Genomic DNA, 22,110 nt, shown 5'->3' with positions numbered 1-22,110 from the left:
TTCTAATCCTGTGGAATGGTGATGCTGCAGGTGGAATTGGTATCAGATATCCTGGAAGTAATTGTGACACACTCTTCCCTCACTGGTACTCTTTACAGTGGCTCACAAAGTGTCTAATGGATTGGTCAAGCCCTGGCCAGTGATACTTGTGTGTGATCCTGTTCGAACCTTCCTGAATCACGGGTGATCATGGAAATACTTCAGGATAGCTGGCCATAGATGAGCTGGAATCATGAGCAACCCTTTCCACCTTTTTGGCTCATAGTCCTCATATCCTCATATACAATGATCCGTGTATGAAATGGATCCTCCTTTGTTTGGTTCCTCCTACTTCAAGGTTTATAAGGTTTTCAGCAATGCTGAATCTTGCACCTTTTCAGCAGCAATGTCATTTGATGCAGCGGCATCTGTGATTTATTCATGTTGCAGTGTTCTGCCAAAGGATTCCTTAAAAGGCAGTTAGTGTCTTTATGTCTGCTTTTGTATTCTACTGTGACATCATACACTAAGGCATCAGTGCCCATCTTGCCAGTTGATCTGATGGATCCTTCAGGCAAGTCAGCCAGCAAGGAGAATAGTGATTCCTCACTGCAGTGAATGGTTTGCCAAATGTAAACAGCTGCAACTTGTTGATTGCCCAGACAAGTGCAAGGCACTTTTTCTACCTTGTAGAGTAGTTCATCTCAGACTTGGAGAATACTCTGGAAGCATAAGCTGTCATCTTTTCAGCACCTTCCTGAATTTGTATTAGAACTGCACCTATCCCAGAACTGCTAGCATTGGTGTAAAGTTCTATCTTGACATTCCCATCATGTGATGTTAGGACTGGAGAAGATGTTAGTGCCACCTTAAGAACAAGGAACGATGTTTTTGTACCCTGTTCCAAGAGAATTTGGTGCCCTGCTGCAATAGTTCTTGCAAGGGACATGCCTTGGTATAGAAGTCTTTATGGATTACCAATAATACAAGCACATTCTGAGAAAACTTCTCATGTCACATATGTGCTGAGGAGGCCAAATATATGTGACTGCTCTTATTTTCTCTGGAGGAGGACAAACACCATGACCATTAACTAAATGCCCCAAGCTTTTTATTTCTTCCGAGATGAAGAGCCAGTTATTCATATTCAGGCAGAGACCTGTGGTCTGAACACAGTTCAATATGGTACTCAACTGGCTTGGATGTTATTCAGATGTCATAAAAAGAAAATTATATCATCCAGATAGCAAAGACAGGTCATATATTTAAGGTGTTGACGCAAGTTATCCATGATGTGCTTGAAGGTTGTTGGAGCACCAGATAGTCCAAATAGCACAACTCTGACCCATAGGGGCTGTCAGGTGTTATGAAGGCAGTCTTTCCCTAGTCAGCCTCATCAACCTTGATTTGCCGGTAGCTTGTCTGCATGACCACAGTTGAAAAATGCTTTGCCCCTTTAGGAGGTCTGAGGTGTCATCAACAAGCAACAATCAGTAGACATGTTTTTTGTGGTTTTATTCAGTCATCAGTGTTCGATGCAGAAATGCCATGGGCTATCCTTCTTGTTCACATGGACCACAAGAGACAGCCAAGGACACTCTGAAGTTTCAAGAATGTCATCTTGCACCACCTTTTCCACTTCTTCCAGAATTATCCGTTGTTCAGCCGGTGACACTCTATATGAGTGCTGGATAATTGGTAGCTGATCCCCAGTATTGATATGGTGTTTTACCATGGAGCACTTGGCCTTATCTTTTCGCCCCCCCCCCCCCTCCCCCCAAAGATTTGAAAGCATAAAAAAGTGACACTGAATGGTTAACACTCACCAACATTGTTCCTCAGTCAGGCCAGATTGTGTTGGCAGTTTGATAGTAGCTTCCTCCACTGTATTGTCTGCAGAGTTAGTGGAGCACAATTCTTCATTAATGGCATTGAACTGTTCAGCCAGGATTGGTTTGGCTGTCCCTACTCACATATGTTTAGGGATGAGTTGTGACTACTCATGATAATTAGTGATCCAAAGTTCTTGACCACCTGCAATGCTTATGATTATTACTAGTACATAATTTTTTTGTGAGCCTTGAGTAGCTTTCTGCAATTGACAAAAGCTTCACAGTTTACCTGAACATCTAGATTGATAACTGGAACTCATCTCATTGATGACAGCAGATAACAATGTCTTCAGTGGCAAACAAGCATGCAGATCAAGTTTTGTTATGCGTCCTTGTTGGAATAGCTGTGTCAGTCTGATCTTCCACAGTCTATGACTGCTCTTGACACCTGCAAGAAGTCTCATCCAAGAAAAACATGAATACTTTCTGTTAAAATGACAAATTCTAAGGGCTGTGTTCTGTCACTGATATTTGTTCTTGCAACACATATTCTGTTGGTTGTTAATGTGTTCCATTTGTTGCCTTCAAGACAATCACTTTCAAATTGTGGAACATAGACCTCTATAGTTGGTGATGAAAAGCATTCATCATTTCAGAAAGAATAGTCAACACTTGGACAGGTTGGCCCTGATGATGACATTGATGAGATTCCCTAACATCTTGGTAAATCGTCCTTGGAGGATTTTCACCTTTGGTGGCTTCACCTCCATAGATGGTCACCTTGCTTAGTTTTTCTGAATTTGGCAACTAGGTAAGTAGTTGGTACCTCCGCATGGCTATAGAAAACTGCTGAAGCATGTTGCCTCCTGGGTATGTCAATGGGCTTCATCACACAGGTCAACATTATCATCTGGAGTTGACTAGTATGACTAGGACTGCTGTGACTGTTGTCATCTGTAGCATAATCACCATGGAACACTCATTTTCTTTCTGTGCAGTAGTGTACAATGTGCAGTGTCCAATGTGCCCAAAGTGTCATGGCTGCTGTTGCTTGTGTATTCAGACTGGCATTTCTGGCTGCCATAAACTACTGTATCTATCCTCTTCGTACCTACTGTATGAGAGAGGTGAGATCACAGTGGTCTCCCACAGCTGTCATAGGTACCATATTTGAGATTCATCTGACACTTTTTATTTTGCATTTCCTCGATGGGCGGGCGCCACTAGAATTCCTCCGTCATTGTGACATTCTTTACCAGAAGAGTCTGATGCATGTCTTGCGGAATTCCTTTCACCAAGTGTTAGATTTTGTCAGCTATTGTCAAGACTGGATTCAAAAGATAGCATATGGCCAAACAAATCTTTATGTAAGTCTGTGTCATTTCCCTATGATGTTCGTCACAGTCTTTCAGTTGTTTTTCCACTAAACGGACTTGCTGCTGAATGTCATCAAATGTTTTCTTCAGTTCGGCCTGGAATTTGTCCCAGATATCAAGCTCCTCTTCATTGTTCTCAGTCCCCTGATGGGCTCTCTCATCCATTTGTCAAACACATCAAGCTTTCCCACCTCTTGCATTCAGCAACTCGGTTGAATCCTTTCAGCCACTTTGTCTGGTCCTTACCAGCATTTACAGAAAGCAGTGATGGATTTTTGATGAGAATTGTCTAATTGAAGCCATGATGATGTAGATGTTTTCAAGTACCTGTCATTTCCACCAAACCATGTCATGTCATAACAACAATCAAATCCAAATCTGGAGGCAGTGTTCTCAATGAAGTGCAACATTTAGCACTGAAAGAACATTTATTAATAACACTGATATAAAGACAGAACAGGACTGCCTCCTGGGTGGAGAATACTACAATATTTACAAATATTGAACATTCCAGAATATGGAAACATTACAAATGTTGAGCTCTTCACTCTCTTTCAACTAATAAAATTTGTGAAACTTCCTGGCAGATTAAAACTGTGCACCAGTCCAGGACTTGAACCCAGGACCTTTGCCTTTTATGGGCAAGTACTCTGCCTACTGGGCTACCCAAGCACGACTCATTACCCATCCTCAGACCTTTACTTCTGCCAATGACTCTTCAGTACCATATCAGTGCACACACCACTGCAGAGTGAAAAATCTTTATGAATAAAACGTGTGATAAAAGTTGTGTTCAAAATAGTAGAGACTCATGTAAATGTGGAACTCAAAAGAAATTTTAGCTCGAACACATGTCTAAGGCATAGTTACACATTGCTGCTGTTATCACCCTTTGGCCAACATGGTAGTAGGATCATTAGATTTGTTCTGAGTTTCCTAGCAATTGATGAGAACTATAAAATACAGCAATGTTTGTAAGTAAAATTAATAAAAGAGGATAGTTATGTAATTGAAGATGACAAGTATTTATGACTGAAACTGAGTAAGGTTTATTTTATTAAATAGAATAGTGTTCACCTGTGAATGGTGGAATGACGATAATAGAAAAAGAATAAAAACAGTTTTGATGTGAGCTTTTTGTCAACAAGGTTCGTATATGGTAAAGCTAGCTGTACATCAAAACTGAACACAGCAAATTTCCATACCAATCATCCATCACATGTTGATGTTGTTGTTGTTGTGGTCTTCAGTCCTAAGACTGCTTTGATGCAGCTCTCCATGCTACTCTATCCTGTGCAAGCTTCTTCATCTCCCAGTACCTACTGCAACCTACATCCTTCTGTACCTGCTTGGTGTATTCATCTCTTGGTCTCCATCTACGATTTTTACCCCCCATGCTGCCCTCCAACGCTAAATTGGTGATCCCTTGATGCCTCAGAACATGGCCTACCAATCGATCCCTTCTTCTAGTCAAGTTGTGCCACAAGCTCCTCTTCTCCCCAATTCTATTCAATACCTCCTCATTAGTTATGTGATCTACCCATCTAATCTTCAGCATTCTTCTGTAGCACCACATTTCGAAATCTTCTATTCTCTTCCATCACATATGGACACAAAATTTCAAAGTCTGAAAACACTGTAACTTTATGAAAATTGGAATTAATGTTCATTAAATGATTCTGTTGTCATTGAAAAGTGCTAATAAAACAGTCCAATAATATATATTTAGTTTTTCATTTTTGCTACTAGCTCACGAGAAATTAATTTAAACAAACTTTATTTCACTGCAGCACATTGCATCACACTGAAAAACACCACATACAATACTTCAGCTTGCTTCAAAGTCTAATACGCATCAAAAATTATAGTTCTCACAGACTATGTATAGCAAATACTTGTGAATAATGAATTAAGGTAATATATCAAGGAAAATAATCGATGTTTGAAAACTTCCTGGCAGATTAAAACTGTGTGCCAGACTGGGTCTCAAATCCAGGACCTTTGCCTTCCATGGGCAAGTGCTCTACCAAACGACCTACCCAAGCATGACTCACAATCCTTTCTCACAGCTTTACTTCCACCAGTACCTCATTTCCTACCTTCCAAACTTCACAGAAGTTCTCTTGTGAAACTTGCAGGACTAGCACTTCCAGAAGCGAGGATACTGTGGAGGCATGGCTTAGCCACAGTCCTGGGGGGGGATTTTTTCCAGAATGAATTTTTCACTCTGCAGTGGAGGGTGCACTGATTTACATCTTCCTGGCAGATTAAATCTGTATGCTGGACTATGACTTGAACATGGGACCTTTGCCTTTCATGGACAAGTGCCATACCAATTGAGCTTCCTAAGTGTGCTCTGCAACAGGAAATTAATAACTTAGTGGAACAACTACTTCTTTGAGGGGCAAACGTACAAACAGATGAGGGGCATGGCCGTGGGAGCAAGGATGGCTCCTTCCTTTGCCAACCTTTTCATGGGTCACTTCAATGGGGACTTTCCTAGACACCACAAGCCTTCATCATCTCGCTTGGTTTAGATACATTGATGACACCTGTGACATATGGACTCATGGTGTGTCCATATTCATTGAATCTCTAAATACACTCCCCCAATTTAATTTCACATGGTCCTTTGAATTGAATTTTATTTGATCTTGTAAGATTACACTGTGTACAGTAAATGTACGTGTAATATAGGACTTGTCAAAGTATTAACATTCATTATCACTTATTTTTCTACTCCTTTAGCTTACATTTTTACATAATTGATAATGAATAACAATACATACAAATTTAATGGCATAAGTATTCTGCAACACTGTAAAACTCTTTTTCAATGAGATAGTCTTTAAGTTTCTTTGGAAAGTCATTGTCAAGAACACTATCTTCAAGGTTTTTAGGCAGACTTCTTAGTAGTCTGATACACTAGCATTTGTAATCCAGTCCTCACTACCTTTAGTGATGTACATTATTGTTTTGTATATATACAACGATGAAAAAGATAAGATACCTAGCTTCTTGAAACAGTTTCTGCACGTTTCAGAGGTCTTTCTTCTTAAAATGGTCCTAAATGCTTTTTTTTGTAATGTGAACACTCAATTTGTCTCTTGTTTGTTTGATTTTCCCCACACAGTCACTCCATACTGTAAGTATGGTTCAAAAAGTCCGTGATACACTGTACACAGAAGATTCTTGTCTGAACACTGTGATAGCTGCATCATTCTTACAGACATTATTAATATGTTTTTTTCCATTTCAGTTCACTATTCACAAGAATACCTAAGAATCTAGCAGACTCTACTTCTTCCAGCCTTGTTCCAGCAACCTCTAAAGCCATGTCTACAGCCTTCTCCTTGTTTTTAAACACTGCATACATAGTCTTTTTTAAACTTATAACCAGTTCATTTTCCAACAGCCATTGAGCTGTGACATTTGCAGATATGTATGCTCTTCTCTCAATCTGTTCCATATTTTGGTCACTATTTAGTATTGTCATGCCATCAGCATACAATATTTTCTTTTCTTCCTCCTCAACACTTATATCATTAACAAAATCCTGTTCCAAATCTCATGCCACTTTCCTTGATGTTGACCTCATCCTCACTGAGGGTCAGTTCCACACTTCTGTGTGCATTAGACCAACAGACAAAAAATAACTCTTAAATTTTGGCAGTTGCCATCCTTTTCATGTCAGATGTTCCATCCCATACACCTTGGCATTCAAGGCAAACACTTTTGTTCAGGTGTAGACTCTTTACAGCAATACACTACCGTTCTCATCTCCACCTTCACTGGACATAATTACTTGGTGAATAGTTTTTCTGTCTAGACAATTGCATTAAATTATTAATATTGATGTACTTGTGTAGTTTTTGGCATACAAAAACTTTCTAAACTGTGATGGACTCATCTCACGGACTCATCTCACAAATGTGCTCAGTCTGTTCACTGTAGAATTAATGTAATGTTACTGGATCATGATCATGTAACAGTGAATATCCAAGATTTTTATGTAGACATATTTTATTTCTTGCCATGATACCCCTTTAATTCTGTGCATGCAGATGTGACATATTTCAGCAGCAGGGAAATCCATTGCATGTTCAGTGTCTCTCACACCATGCCTTTTACTTGGTAACCATGAGCTGTACTTAAGCTCTGCCCCTCAGGCTGGACTATCTCCACCCTTTCTGATAGCCATGCACATCTAAAATTGAGTACGCCTGCGTGCATCTTCAGCATTCACTGCATTGCACAAACATGAGAAGTTTCAAGGCCCTTCTAGAAACAATCAACACTAAATAACAAAAATTTGTGGGTGATCAGATTTGAACTGGCAATCTGCAGCATTCCAGCCAATGATGCCATCTGCTGCTCCGCACTGCATGCAGCACGGCACATGACAGTATAATTTGTATCCTCTTTTACAACTTGTTACCTCATTTAGTCTCTCTTTCCCTCATAATTTTCTCCTGATCTCAGCTTTATTCTTCATTCACCTCTTTAATTTGGTGTTTCCCATGATTTATCTTTTTTTCACCCTCATTTCACTACGTGTTACAAAGTTACTTGTACACTGGTTAATCAACTACCTGTTCTTCAGCAGGAGTGTAATAACTTCCCAATAATTCAAATTGCATCTGTCAACTCTATTGTTTCACTTCAGTCACAATCTGTGTTATGCGTCTTTAATACATGACCCTTAACTTAGTTGCATTCTTCTTTGCAAAGACAATTCTTCAACTTTGTACATACTTATTTGTTTCCTTTTTGCTCAGTTGTGATTTAAGAAGGAGTATTTTCCCCTTGTGTCTGACTTATTTGAGTAATTTTACAATGCGTAGTTCAGATTGTTGTTTCATAATATATTTCATATAAATTTTAGGTTAATATCTAAATACTGTATTAGCTTCATTTTAAACCTATTTTGACTTTAAATATTTGGATAATGATGAATGACAGGAAAAGTTGCAAATATTACTGTATTAAACTACCTGAAGCATTTTAAAAATAATTTAAGGGGTATTAAGATAGGTTATTAACAAATAGCTAGTTCATGAATGACTTCCAACTTACCTCAACCCCCCCCCCCCCCTCCACCTCTCTCTCTCTCTCTCTGCCCTTTTTAATGAATAACAACATTTACGTTGTTGTTAAAGAAATGATGATAAAACAAATTTTCATACTTTTTACTTGTGACTGAATAGCTGGTTTAGTGATAAGGATAATATCATATCCAATGTCTGTATAGAAAAATAGGTTTCTTAAGGGGGGTAGGATGTCAAACAGGACTACTTGGAGCAGGAGAGGCACCACAGGACATTTTAATTTCCACTGTCTATACTTTTACCAACAAATTTCTAAAACATTGTCAGCATGACCAGGAAGGATTCAGGATTCACACTCATAGCAGTGGAAGTTCACAAACATTACAAAATAAATTTTTTCTTACATGTGAAATTTCATCATTTTTTCAGTTATGGTGGCAGAATTTGTTGCTATAGGTACACTTTTCTTCATAAGTAGGAGAGACCCTTCGATGAATTTTGCACAGCATACAAACCATACTTACAGGTGTATCAAACTCTATAATTTAATGGAAGGAAACATTCCACGTGGGAAAAATTATATATAAAAACAAAGATGAGGTGACTTACCGAACAAAAGCGCTGGCAGGTCGATAGACACACAAACAAACACAAACATACACACAAAATTCAAGCTTTCGCAACAAACTGTTGCCTCATCAGGAAAGAGGGAAGGAGAGGGGAAGACGAAAGGAAGTGGGTTTTAAGGGAGAGGGTAAGGAGTCATTCCAATCCCGGGAGCGGAAAGACTTACCTTAGGGGGAAAAAAGGACAGGTATACACTCGCACACACGCACATATCCATCCACACATACAGACACAAGCAGACATATTTAAAGACCAGAATATGTCTGCTTGTGTCTGTATGTGTGGATGGATATGTGCGTGTGTGCGAGTGTATACCTGTCCTTTTTTCCCCCTAAGGTAAGTCTTTCCGCTCCCGGGATTGGAATGACTCCTTACCCTCTCCCTTAAAACCCACTTCCTTTCGTCTTCCCCTCTCCTTCCCTTTTTCCTGATGAGGCAACAGTTTGTTGCGAAAGCTTGAAATTTGTGTGTATGTTTGTGTTTGTTTGTGTGTCTATCGACCTGCCAGCGCTTTTGTTCGGTAAGTCACCTCATCTTTGTTTTTATATAAAACTCTATAATTTATTTAATTTATGAAAAAATGAATAAGCTGTTACATTTTAAACTTCATGTTTAGAACAAACTCAAATTTTATGGTTAATTATCTCAATTTTTACCACAGTTTTTAATAGATTTGAAAAATTCTATAGTTTCATACACCTGTAACTATGCTTTGTATGCTGTGCAAAATTCATCAAAGAATCTCTCCTAGTTATGAAGAAAAGTGTACCTATAGAAACAAATGCAGCCAATAATAAGTGAAAAACACTGACAAAATTTCAGATATAAAAAAAAATGTTGTTGAGTTTTTGAACTTCCACTGCTAATTCTGAATACTTCCTGGTCATGCTGCAAAAGTTTTATAAATTTATTTGTAAAAGTATAAACAGTGGAAATTAAAATGTCCTGTAATGCCTCTCCTGCTCCAAGTCGTCCTGTTTGACGTCCTACCCCCCTTAAAGAATGTAAAACTAGAGTTTTTGAAGATTGTAAAATCATGTAAGCAATAAGGAATAATGCAGCATTTTAGTGCAGTGAAATAACAGGTTAGTAGAATCAGATGAAAAGACTTGAGGAACATGAAGAAAGAACATGTGAGTACTGTCCTTGGCTCCTGCATTGTTGAGGTACTGTAACATCCCCTTCTCTTTTGAAATATCTAGACCACTTTCAAAGGATGCTACACCAAGAGGATTTGTAGTAGTTATCACTTGGTGATTCAGGACTCATCGACTGGTTAAGAACAGAAGCAAGGTGATACAATTAGAATTGAAATTTTCTTCATCACACAGTTTCATATTGACAGGCCACAAAAGAACTATTTAAGACAACTTTCTTACAAATATTATACTAGATATGCTACAGAGAGAGATCCAACTATTAAATCGAGTGGGTGTCACGGTGAGACAACAGTCGACTAAAAGACCTGAATAGCAGTCAGAACCGAAACCAGTACAGAACTGCTGCTGGCACACAATGCTAATTGCTATGGTTATATACCTGCATTGTTGATGCAACCAGTTACCTTCTACATTGTTGATACTAATAAATATGCTCTCCTGTGCTATGTTACTATGGAGTTTATACTACATATTTGACAACACTTGTGGCAAAAGTTGTGTCACATCTCCATAAAACCCTATGGTGCTGCACTTCCTGATATGCATGGCCCAGTCAGTTCATCATCACCTAAAAGGTGAATGGTGGACTATAATGAGATCACAGAATCTTTGGGCAGAAGATGAATGTTGTTACTGACCACACAGCTATCCTCTTATATTTAGCAACTGATACTAAGTCCTGCCCACTCTTGAGAGCACATTGGAGACAGCACAGATGCCTAGCATGTTGAGCCTTTGCCCAATTTTCCTGTAGAGTCTTGGCAAGTGCAAACAACGAGTATGTTCATCATTGGAAGCTCCTATATGGGTAATGGAGTCCATTAGGGAAATAGCTGACAGATTGGGAAGAAAGGTCAGTATGCCGGATCGTCTCATCTGTGCTGCTAGCAGCTACTAATGCTCTGGATATAATCAGCTGCCACCAATAGCTGATATCAGCCCAAATAATTATTACCACCTGTGTACAGAGTCCATCTGCAGTTCCTGTAGACAGCTGGATGAATTAGTGAAGACAGATAGCCTCACATCCATGATGAATATGTAACTTGTGATTAGCAGTGTTTTACTCATTACCAATCATAATCTTCTGATTTGGAGCCAAGTGGAGGACTTATATCAGAGTATTAGAAAATTCTGTGATGAACTTTGCTGCAGATTTCTTAATCTTTTGTATGAGTAGAGAATTTTAGGGCCCTCCTCAATAAGCCAGACATGTACTACACAGAGGAAACAGCTAATTGGGTAGCACAGGGGTATTATTTAGTTTAGATGAACCTTTCCAAATGCTCAATGATGAATTATGCACTGTAATTGAATAAGGGATAGGTCATCTACATTAATCACAGAGAGTATTTGTCCTATGAGATCAGAATGAGAAAATTTTAATAAGGTATTGGTAGGTTTTAATTAGATGCAAGTAAGATCCCAGAAGCACTTTTGTTAGTTTCATGGCAAATTGCAAAATGGAGGGTGTTCTTGGAGGAATTTACAGATATGACAGGAATGGTCATTTGAAGCGAAACAGTATAGTAAACATGGGTTCTAAAATGCATACCTTAAAAGCTATGAGCACTTCTTCATATTCAGCACTGTGAAACAAACCGCTTCTGCTGCAAGCTTTTTGCTTTCATGTTTTGGGAGGAGGTAGTATGGACCAAAACAAGAAAAAAATTGTCTCGTGAACATGGCTCTGAAATGCATTCCTTAAGAGCTATGAGTAAAAGAGATGTGTTCCGCAGTAAATAAGATGAACAAGTGCTCATAGATCTCATAGCACTTAAGATATACACTTTGAGCCCATGTTAACTGGTCATTTTTTCTTGTTTTGATCCATAATACCACCTCTCAAAAAACGAAAAGCAAAGAGTTTGCAGTAAAAGAGGTTTGCTCTATAGTATCAAAGATGATGAAGTGCTAATAGCTCTTGAGGTATGTGATTTAGTTTACTAGACATTTTACTTCAAATAATCATTCCTGTCATATCCCTAAATATTGTCAATTTCTCTTGGGACATCCACTATGGGTCAGTATACACACATGTTTGTCTTCCACCAAACTGATGCTGGATTGATACATCTATCTGTGTGGCATGGTAGGATGCAAATTTGGATTGTGACAGAGGTTTACTGTTACAATAGTAAGTAAGACAGTATATTACTTCCTCCAACATATATCTTGCAAAATGATGATGACACAACAATCAGTGAAATGTTGGCTCATATAGAAGCTTACTGTCAGCTATCCTTCCCATAAACCATTTACAACTGTGACAGGAAAGGGGGTAAATCATAATAGTACCAGAAGTACATTCCTCCACACAATAGATGGCAGATTGCAGAGCATAGACATAGGTGTTGAAAGAGTGACAGACTGTGATGTGTGCTACCCAATCATCATTACAGAAGAATTATTGGTTCCTATGCTGTGACATCCAGGGCATCAGTGACTAACATTCATTTGAAAGACTGAGCAGTTTCCCTTGCACTTCTATCAAATTTGTACAGGCACTTCTGTACCTAGTTACTTTCCCATTGCAGTGCTTGCAGATTTATACAATATGCATAAATATTCAGTGGTGTTATTGTGTAACAGACTTTCAAGACCATAGAGATGAATCCCTGTCACTATCATCATATGGAACACTTCACTGCCTAGTTTATTACTAAAATAAATCTTCAGCTGCAGTAACAAATTTTTCTCTAATGTGCTTAGTATGTTTATAGTATTTGTGTTGCACACATGTGATGATCCTAAAATTTTTTAATGTAAACAATAAACCTAAATCTGTCAATGACTGTATTGAATGCCAACTGAGAACATAAAAGAATATTTGTAGACAGTCACTTTTAATCATACAAAAGTATGATGTTTTTTCAGAATATGTCCACTTTATCATCAGATACAATAAATTAAAGTGAATCCAGTTTGGAACTTGTTCTTGGGCACAGTTTTATGGAAAATCTGAATAATGATAATATATGTTGTTTGGCAAAGCCTTTTTGAGTTACATTCTCAAGTTCACACTTGATTATGTATGCATAAATACCCTACATCTTGAAACAATAAAAATATGTGTCTGTTTACAGATATCCTATGTTTTTGATTGATCCTGTCAATGAGGGCTGGGTGAACAAGAAGCTTTTTCTGTTGCTCATATTTCGATTTTCAGTACCTGATTTCCCACTGTTGTTAGAAACAGCATCTCTTTATTTGACTGCACAGACTGGTAGTTCATGCAACATGAGTATGAGTTCAACATCTGAGAAGAGCCTGTCTACAACTAACACAACCACAGCAAGCTCCAGGAGTGATGATGATGCATACAGCAGTGGAGGAGGCAGCAACCAGCAACAAGAGGAATCAGAAGACAAAAAAGATGGAGACTTAGGTGATCAAGGTGAGAAAATTATGAGTTCTGTATTTTTCAGTCTTTTCTTCTTTGCATTCCCTTTTAAATAAAAATAATAAAAACAAAAAATGGATTTTGAAAAACAATGTCATTTGTCTGGAATTAATTTCCACTCTGCAGCAGAGTGTGTTCTGATTTGAAAATTCCTGGCAGATCAAAACTGTGTACCAGACTGGGACTTGAAGGTGTAACTTTTGCCTTTCATGGGCAGTTGGTCTACTGTTTGAGCTATGCAAACTATCCAAGGTCCCAAGTTCAAGTCCTGGTTTGGCGTAAAGTTATGATTTGTCACAAAGTTTAAAATCAGTGTGTCCCTCACTGCAGAGTGCAAGTTCATTCTCGAAACAATCCACTAGGCCGCAGCTAAAACATTTCTCCATAATATCCTTTCTTCCAGGATGCTAGTCCTAGAAGGTATGAGGGAGTACTTCAGTGAAGTTTTGAAGGTAGGGAAGAATTACTGGCAGAAGTAAGGCCGTGAGGGCAGTCTGTGAGTTGTGTTTTTGTGTTTGAGTTGCTCAGTCAGTAGAGCACTTGGCTAGGAAGGGCGAAGATCCCAATTTGGAGTCCTTGTGTGGTACACAGCCTTGAGCCAGCAGAAAATTTTAAACCAGCACACACTCTGCTATAGAGTGAAAATTCATTCCAGGCCGTGGCTAAAGCCACTTATTTGCAGTAACGTTTCTTCCAAGAGTGTTGGTCCCATAAGATGTGTGGGAAAACAAAGTTTTGAAGGTAGAAGAAGAAGGGGTACTGGGGCAAGTAAGACTGTGAGGGTGGGTCATGATACATGTTTGGATAGTTCAGTCAGTAGTGCACTAGCCCATGAAAGGCACAGGTCTCAGGACTGAGTCCCAGTCTGGCACACCATTTCTATTTGCCAGAAAGTTTCGTTTTCTTTTATGTTTAAAATTAATGGTTACTTTGAACATTAAAATAGTATGTTCTGCAGATCACATGAAACTACAGAGTTCTTGGTATAACATTTATTTTGTGACATTAGTGATTATATTGTCTACTCATGGAGTTAGCAGTAATAAAACTGTTCTCACCAAATAAACCTTTCTCTGACTCTGGAAATTGTTATTGGTTAGCCCTTCTCATTTTCTTGGTTTGCCCTTCTCATTTTCTTAACCCATCTGTTTTAACACATCTTAAACCATAAAAAAGGCATTGTTGCTATTTGCTGTATCATACTTTCGATTTTACTTGTGTCCACCCTCAACTGTTTGTAGTGTGCTGAGGGAAACACTATGACAGGAGAACAAGGGGAACACTGAAACACTGATAATGATTAGTGACAAGCATACACAAATTTACTGATGAATACTCGACTTTGTTAAATCAGCTCAGGCAGCAGATCCTGAAGTTCAACTACTATTCCAGAAGCTAAGGCTGGATCATAAACAGATCTTGTCTCACTAGAATATTCTCTGAAGACAGGTTAGTGTGGATGAGCTAGAAGCAGATGATATGGCACAAAGTACACAAGTAGAAGGTGGTCTTCTTGATAGTTGAACTGACTTGGAACTGCTCTCTCTGCTGTGACACTGACGCATATCACTCCACAGGTGGTGCCACTGCTGTGACATCTTAGTGCAGCAATCGCTGCACTATGCGCCATCTCTGGAGTGAGTTGTTGACCTATCAATGCCTTTGGTGCTGCCTGGTGGTGTGTGCTGTGCTTACAACATCACACTCTTCCCCTCCAAATCTACTGGCTAGTGTCGCATGGGGTTGCGGTGCGAACCGACAGTGAGGGGGAGGTCTGGGTGCAGGCACAGCAGATGGGACAAGAACCAGGACTGAAGTGGGTGCCAGGCTCCTGTCCATGCCTTGGCATTTGCCTTGAGCCCACACGGGAATTTCTGGCAAACTGTAGGGATGGCACACCCCTACATCCAGGGCCAGAGTCTCAAACTCTGGAGGGCCCCACCTCAGAGAGGAGGGCGGCAGGGTGCAGAGGTGTTGCCCATGGTGACACGGGCTGGTGTGATGATGGTATCAGGGATGAGGGCACATCCACCTCCATGGGAAGTTCCTTGGGCTGAGATGCCATTTGGTCCATGGCAGGTGGCCATGACCCTGGCTCCTGGCTGTGTGCTGAATCTGTAAAATGAAACACAGTGCCAGGATCACAGAGTTCCATAGGGCGAAGCTCATTCCAGTGTCTTTTGAGCAGCAACCCTGTAGAGGAAGAAACATGGAACATGTCGTGTCCAAGGACACAAGGAACAGTCCCCTGTTACCATTGCTGTCCAGGCCAGAAGTTCCTGAAGAGCACTGCATCCTGAATCTGAAAATGGGAATCTTTGTACTGACCGGTACTCCTTGTTGGTGGGTGCAGCAGATGAAGCAGGGTGTGATGCTGGTGGCTATACTGGAGTTCAGTCGGGGAAGATCCATCTCAAGGCATCATGTGGTAGATGGATAGGAAAAGTCGCAAGGCCTGTTCCCATGAGTGAATTCCACGGAATTCACCCATCTGCATCTTGAATGTTCACACAAAATGTTCAACTTCACCATTAGATTGAGGGTGGAATGGTGCTGTGGTCACATGTTCAATACCGCTGGTTGTGCAAAATTGTTCAAATTCCTGTGAGGTGAACTGCAGCCCATTATCAGACATTATCAGACACTAATACTTCTGGCAAGCCCTCAATGCAAAAAATTGGAGTAGGTTATCAGACAGTCCTGGGCGTTATTGTAGAGTTCAGCAAAACCACAAAGGGAAAATGACTGAAGGCATTCACTACAATAAGGCATCGTGTGTCCCTGAGAGGTCAAACAAAATCAATGTGGATGTGTTTCTGTGGACTGCTGGGGCACGGACACTCAGAAAATCCTCGAGGTGGAGCTGCCTGTTGCTTCATGCAAGTGGTGCAGTGTGACATCATGACTTCAATCTGGGCATCCATACCTAGACAAAAACAATGGTGTCAAGAAGCTGCTTTGTCCTCACAATACACCTGTGTCCCTGATGCAACAACCTGAAAAAATCCTGCTGATGGGTGCGTGGGATGATGACCCGGGCCTGGTCATTCTCAGTGTGTAACAATAAAACACCAAACTGTACTGACAAGATTTTACAGTGAGCAAAGTATCAATGTACTTCCATCTTAACAATGTCTCTCACCCTGTAAGCATGTAATTCACCACAATGCTTAAATCTACATCTGCAGCTGTCTCTTTTCTACATGATAAAAGTCTATGGGAATGAACTAATCATCCTTGTTGACTAGTAACCTTGACAACAAATAGGCATTCTAATGTTGAGCCATAGGGCACTGCAAGATTTCATAGTTGTAGTGTGACAGCAATAAATCCCTACTGCAGTTTTTGCACTATGTGTAATAGAACAGGCTTGGTTGGGTGCAAAAGTGAAGTGAGTGGCTTATGATCCATGACCAAGTAGAACTTCCATCCATGGAGGTAATGATGAAACTTGGTTACACCATAAATGATCGCCAATGCTTTTTCAGTCTGACTGTAATTTGCCTTATTCTTAGTAAGAAGTTTGGGGGCAAAAGCTACTGGATTATCTATTGATCTGATATAGTGCTACAGAATGGTGCCTAGACAACTAGAAGAAGCATCAACCACTAAAACTACTGGTTTAACTGGATCAAAATGTATGAGACACACATTACTAAGTAGCACTGTTTCAATTGATCAAACGTCAGCTGCTATTCCTTGGTCCATGTAAATGGGACATTCTTACACCACAACTTGTGCACTTGAGGCCTGCTGACGACAGTTCTTGACAAAGGCACTCAAGATTGGCTAAATGTTCTTCTACAGAATGTCCAGACACGACAATGTCCACCAGGTAATTTAGGCAAGTAGGTACCTTGGCAGTCACTTGTTATTAAAAGTGTTGAAAAATCACTGGTGCTGAGGCACTAATAAGGCACAGGCATTTAAATTCAAATAGCCTGAGATGAGTGTTAATAACCAAAAATTTCTTTGAGTAATCATCCAAAGGCAACTTAAGGTAAGTGTCCACCAAGTATATCTTGGAAACGTAATGACCCTGACCTAATCTGTCCATCATTTCCTCTGAGTGGGGCAAAAGGTACATGTTTCTCACTGTCTGAGAGTTCACAGTTGACTTAAAATCAACACACAGTCAAAGACATCTTGGAGGCTTGCGAAGTGTGACTGAAGGGGAAGACCACTGACTTGCACTGATGGGCTTTATGATCCCATCAGCTTATTATTGCCATAATTGTTCGGTGACCTGTTCCTTAAGGGAAATGGACACTTGCCTAGCTGGGCAAAACTTTGGTTGTGGATTGTGTTTGAGTGACACATGAGTTAAAAAATTGTTCGCACAACCGAGACAATCGCTAAAAAGTTCACTAAATTTGTTACACAGAGCTTGAAGCTTGTCTGTAGGCACATCTGTTAAAATTTGCAACACTGACTTGTGGGTTGATAATCCAAATATGCCAAAAGAATCTAAGCCAAAAATATTCTATGAAGATTTGGCAGAAAGCACTGCATATGTCTTCATTATACCTTGAAAAGTAGCTGTCATACTGAAAGTTCCTAAAACAAATTTCCTGTGCATTATGAGCTGACAACACATGCATAGATGGACTCAGTATTGGTGAATCTAAGTGTTCATAAGTAAGTTTGTTCAAAAGTGTAACTGAAGTACCAGTTTCCAGTTGCAATTTGACATCTTCTTTAGTTACTGTCAATGTAACAAACACCTTGTCTGACTACATTCCACATCTAAGAGAGAACTATCACCTCCTGCCTGTTGTTGTGAGCTACTACAATGTGTGACAGGTGAAGTGGACAAATATTTAGTAATGGACCTGTGTTTGTATTGGTGTGACTTGTTTCACACACGAAAATCACCTGACTGCTGTTTGCTAAGTTTTGTACTTGTACGACGTTTCACAACATTTACTACAGCCGCTGTTCTGAGGCTAGCCATGCTGTGACAACATTAATGATTTAAACTGGTTTAGTGGCATTTTGCTTGGTACTTTCTATCCATGCAACTTTTTCATGCACAGACTGAACATGACCTTTCGTTTTGCAAAAATAACAAATAACATTGCGACTTGGGCATTGAGCATGCTTATGATGCCTAAAGCACTTTTCCATATTCTTATGTCTATCATCATTCTGCCTGCATGGAATGGCACTGTTCATGTCTGTACATTCTGACCATCACCACCCTCTTGTAGCCCACTGTCAATTTATTAATTTTGAAATAAGTTAATAATTTGGGTGGCAAGTCACATTTTCACAGCAGTTAGCATCAAGAGATAATGACACACTGCAGAGAGAGGTAGCAATGGTAGAATTTGAATAAACAGTTTTCATAATACTCATGTTTTATTCTTTTTCTCAGTTATAAGTTGTAGGCTCATAGTCCTTTCTGAAATGCAACTGTTTTATACTTGTCTAGAGGATGTTTCGCTTCATTTTGTTAAATAATATGAACACTGGAAGACTTTCTGTTGTTGAATAGATATATTTTTAGTCATTTCACTTTATAATGCAAATCAACATCAACCACCAGGCTAACACAACACACATAACTTGAACTCCATCCTTGCACGGCAAACTCATACTACTAACTGCCCAACGACAAAGGTTTACCTCTAACAACATGTAGCAAAGAAAATACTATCATATATTCACCTATTTTTGTAAAATCATATTTGAAACATACATTTAAAAAAAAATAAAGTTCAAATAATTGCTTGTCATCCCTTATTTTTTTAAGAAGTCCATACTAATTGTCGTAATTACATTAGGTTTTTATATATGTTGACATTTATACACATTTGTGTAGCTATATGGTAGTGAATTTTTGGGTTTTGAATCTTCAATTTGAGAATCGGTCATTTCATACAATCCAAGAACAGTTAGTACATTTATCTCACCATAACCAGTGTTATTACAACGTGACATCACACAGTGTGTATTCAATCTGCACACACAAGGGACTGTTTAGGTTCTGCAGCACTACTAACACTGTCACTATGCAAGTCATTAATATTTGATATTTGCATCTCACAATTAGCTAAATCATAAGTGTCCTGAGCCTCAATTAACTGTAACACTCTATCTAAAGTAGGACCAGGTTGCTTCAGAATAACAGTACAAATTCTATCATCACAAATATCTTTAGTTATAGCGTCACAAAGCATGACATCACTGTATGATTGTCCACAACACAAACATTTGCAATGCCTAGTTAAAGCTTGTAATTCAGTGATCCACTGTTTATGAGTTTGACCTGCTGCCCGCTAAAGGTCGAAAAACTTGAACCTTGCAGCAGCCATGAGTGTTTGTTCATCATAGTAAGTGGTTAACTTGCTACCTAAAGTCTCAAACTCTAACTGTTTTGGTTGTTTGTCAGGAAACAATTTCACTATGAGCCTGTAAACTTAACTACAGAAAGAAAAAATGCTTTGCTCTTTGCATCTTTCACCTGTCCTTATGATTCATCAGTTGAACTAAGTATTCTGATCAGTTCTCATGCTGTTTGTTGAAACTGAGGAATGATAGAATGGCTGATGTAGGTTGCAGCTGAGGCTGCTGTGCTGCTTGTAGATTCTGTTACTGTGTTAGCTGCACCATGGCTTCCAGCAACTGCTGGATTTGCTCACTCTGCAACTGTGTAACATGCATTAGAGAAACCATCTTGTGATATGGAAGCTATGCCTGAAGGAGTTTGGATTAGATGCCACACACAAAATAACACACTCGTCTCAGAAGTAGTGTCTGTCCTGAGTCAAAAGTCCACGCACTAATGTACTAGACAAATAAAAAGAAATAGCAAGAAACAAATAACAAGTAACAAGTGGGTGGGTGGCCAAAAACAAAAATTACTCCTGTAACTTGCACAGATCCTATTCCTGCTTGCTGCCAGCTGTTGGGTCATACTTTTGATACAATCACAGAAGGAGATTTTACTCATGGCCCCCCTTAACTATTTATAGAGCACTGAAGAAAACACTATGAGAGGGGAATGAGGAGAACACTGAAATACTGATAAATGATTAGTGACAAGAATACCAACATTTACTGATGAATACTCAACTTTGTACAAATTGGCTCAGGCAGCAGATCCCACAGTTCAACTACTAGTCCAGAAGCTAAGGCTGGACAGCAAACAGTTCTTGTGCCACTAGAATGTTCACTGAAGATGGGATGGTGTGGACTTGCTAGAAGAAGATGATGTGGCTCAAAGTACACAAGAAGAACTGACACGGAACTGCCCCTTCTCCTGGGGCACCAGCACATATCACTTCTCAGGCAGTGCCACCGCTGTGACTTCCTGGTGCGGCAATCGCTGGGATATAGGCCATCTTTGGAGTATGTTGTCAACCTATCAAAGCCTGTGGTGCTGCCTGATTGTGCGTGCTGTGCTTATGACAACACACTATTTCTCTTACAAATGTGTTACCATAACTTCTGTCAATGTAGCACATTATCACTATGTTTCAAATGTTCATTGAGTAGCAAATGGAAGAATAGACCAGTATTTATGCATATTGGTGTGGAAAAAATGTATAAGAACAGTAGTAAAACTGGATGGCATGCTATTAACCAACTTTGCAAAAGAAAGGGGTTTGCACTACACTTTTGATGATTTCTTAGAACAGGAAATTTTGGTGAATTACCATTGTTATTTCCCAATGTTGGGCAATGAGTGACAGTAAACACTTAAGTGTGATATTATTACAGAACAGAGTGAATAAAGAGGAATAATGTTACTTTTTTTTCAAAATGATTCACACAGGATTCAGACTGACATAATCTTCCTTGAAGTAGTTCTTGTCTATGTACTTGGTTTGATGTGTCTGTAATGCTGATGACATACAGGAACACATATTTTGACAAGGCAGAACAGTGCAACAGTTACGAAACTGAACTCTCATTCAGGAAGAATAGGGTTCAAATCTTATTCCATACCTTTCAGTAGGCTAGAATTGATTTCCTTGTGCAGCTTTGTCAGAGTGAAATAGTGCTGTATCCATAATATTTTTGGCATCAGTGGGGTTTAAATTTTAACTTGCTTCATTTTATCACATACCTGAATTAGTAAGTCACAAATTTTTGTAATGCCTGAGGACAGATCACAAACATCTGGGACCAATGTGGGATGGTTCACTACCACGTAGATGACACTTGGATGAGATGAAACAGAAATTGAAGAACTGTGATTCTACTGTGTGTAAACTGCTGGTGAATATTATGCATCTGTTTGATATAACATTGTTCATGTGGCACAGTGAATGTCCAAATATGGAAGGCAATGAAATCAAAAATTTGTGGTAAGTTCCTATGGGACCAAACTGCTGAGGTCATCGGTCCCTGGAAGGCAGTCACAATAATGTCAAGAACAATTATGGACATATAACACACATGAATTCTGGATATGGTACACGTAAAACATCATAAAACTAGAAGACCAGTACTGATAGCCAAGGAGTACAAGAAGACCATACTTAAGAAACACAGTCATATAATTGACCTAACCAGTAAGACGGAAAGATCCAAACTCATTACAAAACTTTGAGTGATTTTATGTGCAGTGAGGACAGTAGTGAGCGAAAATAAGAAGAAGAAAAAAGGACGATGTAAACAATTTGAACTGTACAAGATGACACTATATATGACTATGAACAGACTTGATATATGGAG

At 39.3% G+C, this 22,110-nt stretch overlaps 1 protein-coding gene across 2 annotated transcripts in view; it reads left to right on the top strand.

The window, feature by feature from the left end:
• LOC124805447 (calcium-independent protein kinase C) overlaps nt 1-22,110 on the top strand; it is a 236,400-nt gene that overhangs the window by 113,290 nt on the left and 101,000 nt on the right. For both annotated transcript variants that reach the window (XM_047266011.1, XM_047266020.1), the window contains exon 8: nt 13,245-13,419. In XM_047266011.1, coding sequence (XP_047121967.1) covers nt 13,245-13,419 — 175 coding nt within the window. The remainder of the gene's footprint in view (nt 1-13,244; nt 13,420-22,110) is intronic.

Source organism: Schistocerca piceifrons, chromosome 1 (assembly GCF_021461385.2).
Source record: "Schistocerca piceifrons isolate TAMUIC-IGC-003096 chromosome 1, iqSchPice1.1, whole genome shotgun sequence".
In the NCBI taxonomy this organism is placed as follows: domain Eukaryota; kingdom Metazoa; phylum Arthropoda; class Insecta; order Orthoptera; family Acrididae; genus Schistocerca; species Schistocerca piceifrons.
The sequence above is the reverse complement of the archived record's forward strand: the minus strand, read 5'-3'. Positions and strand labels throughout refer to the sequence as shown.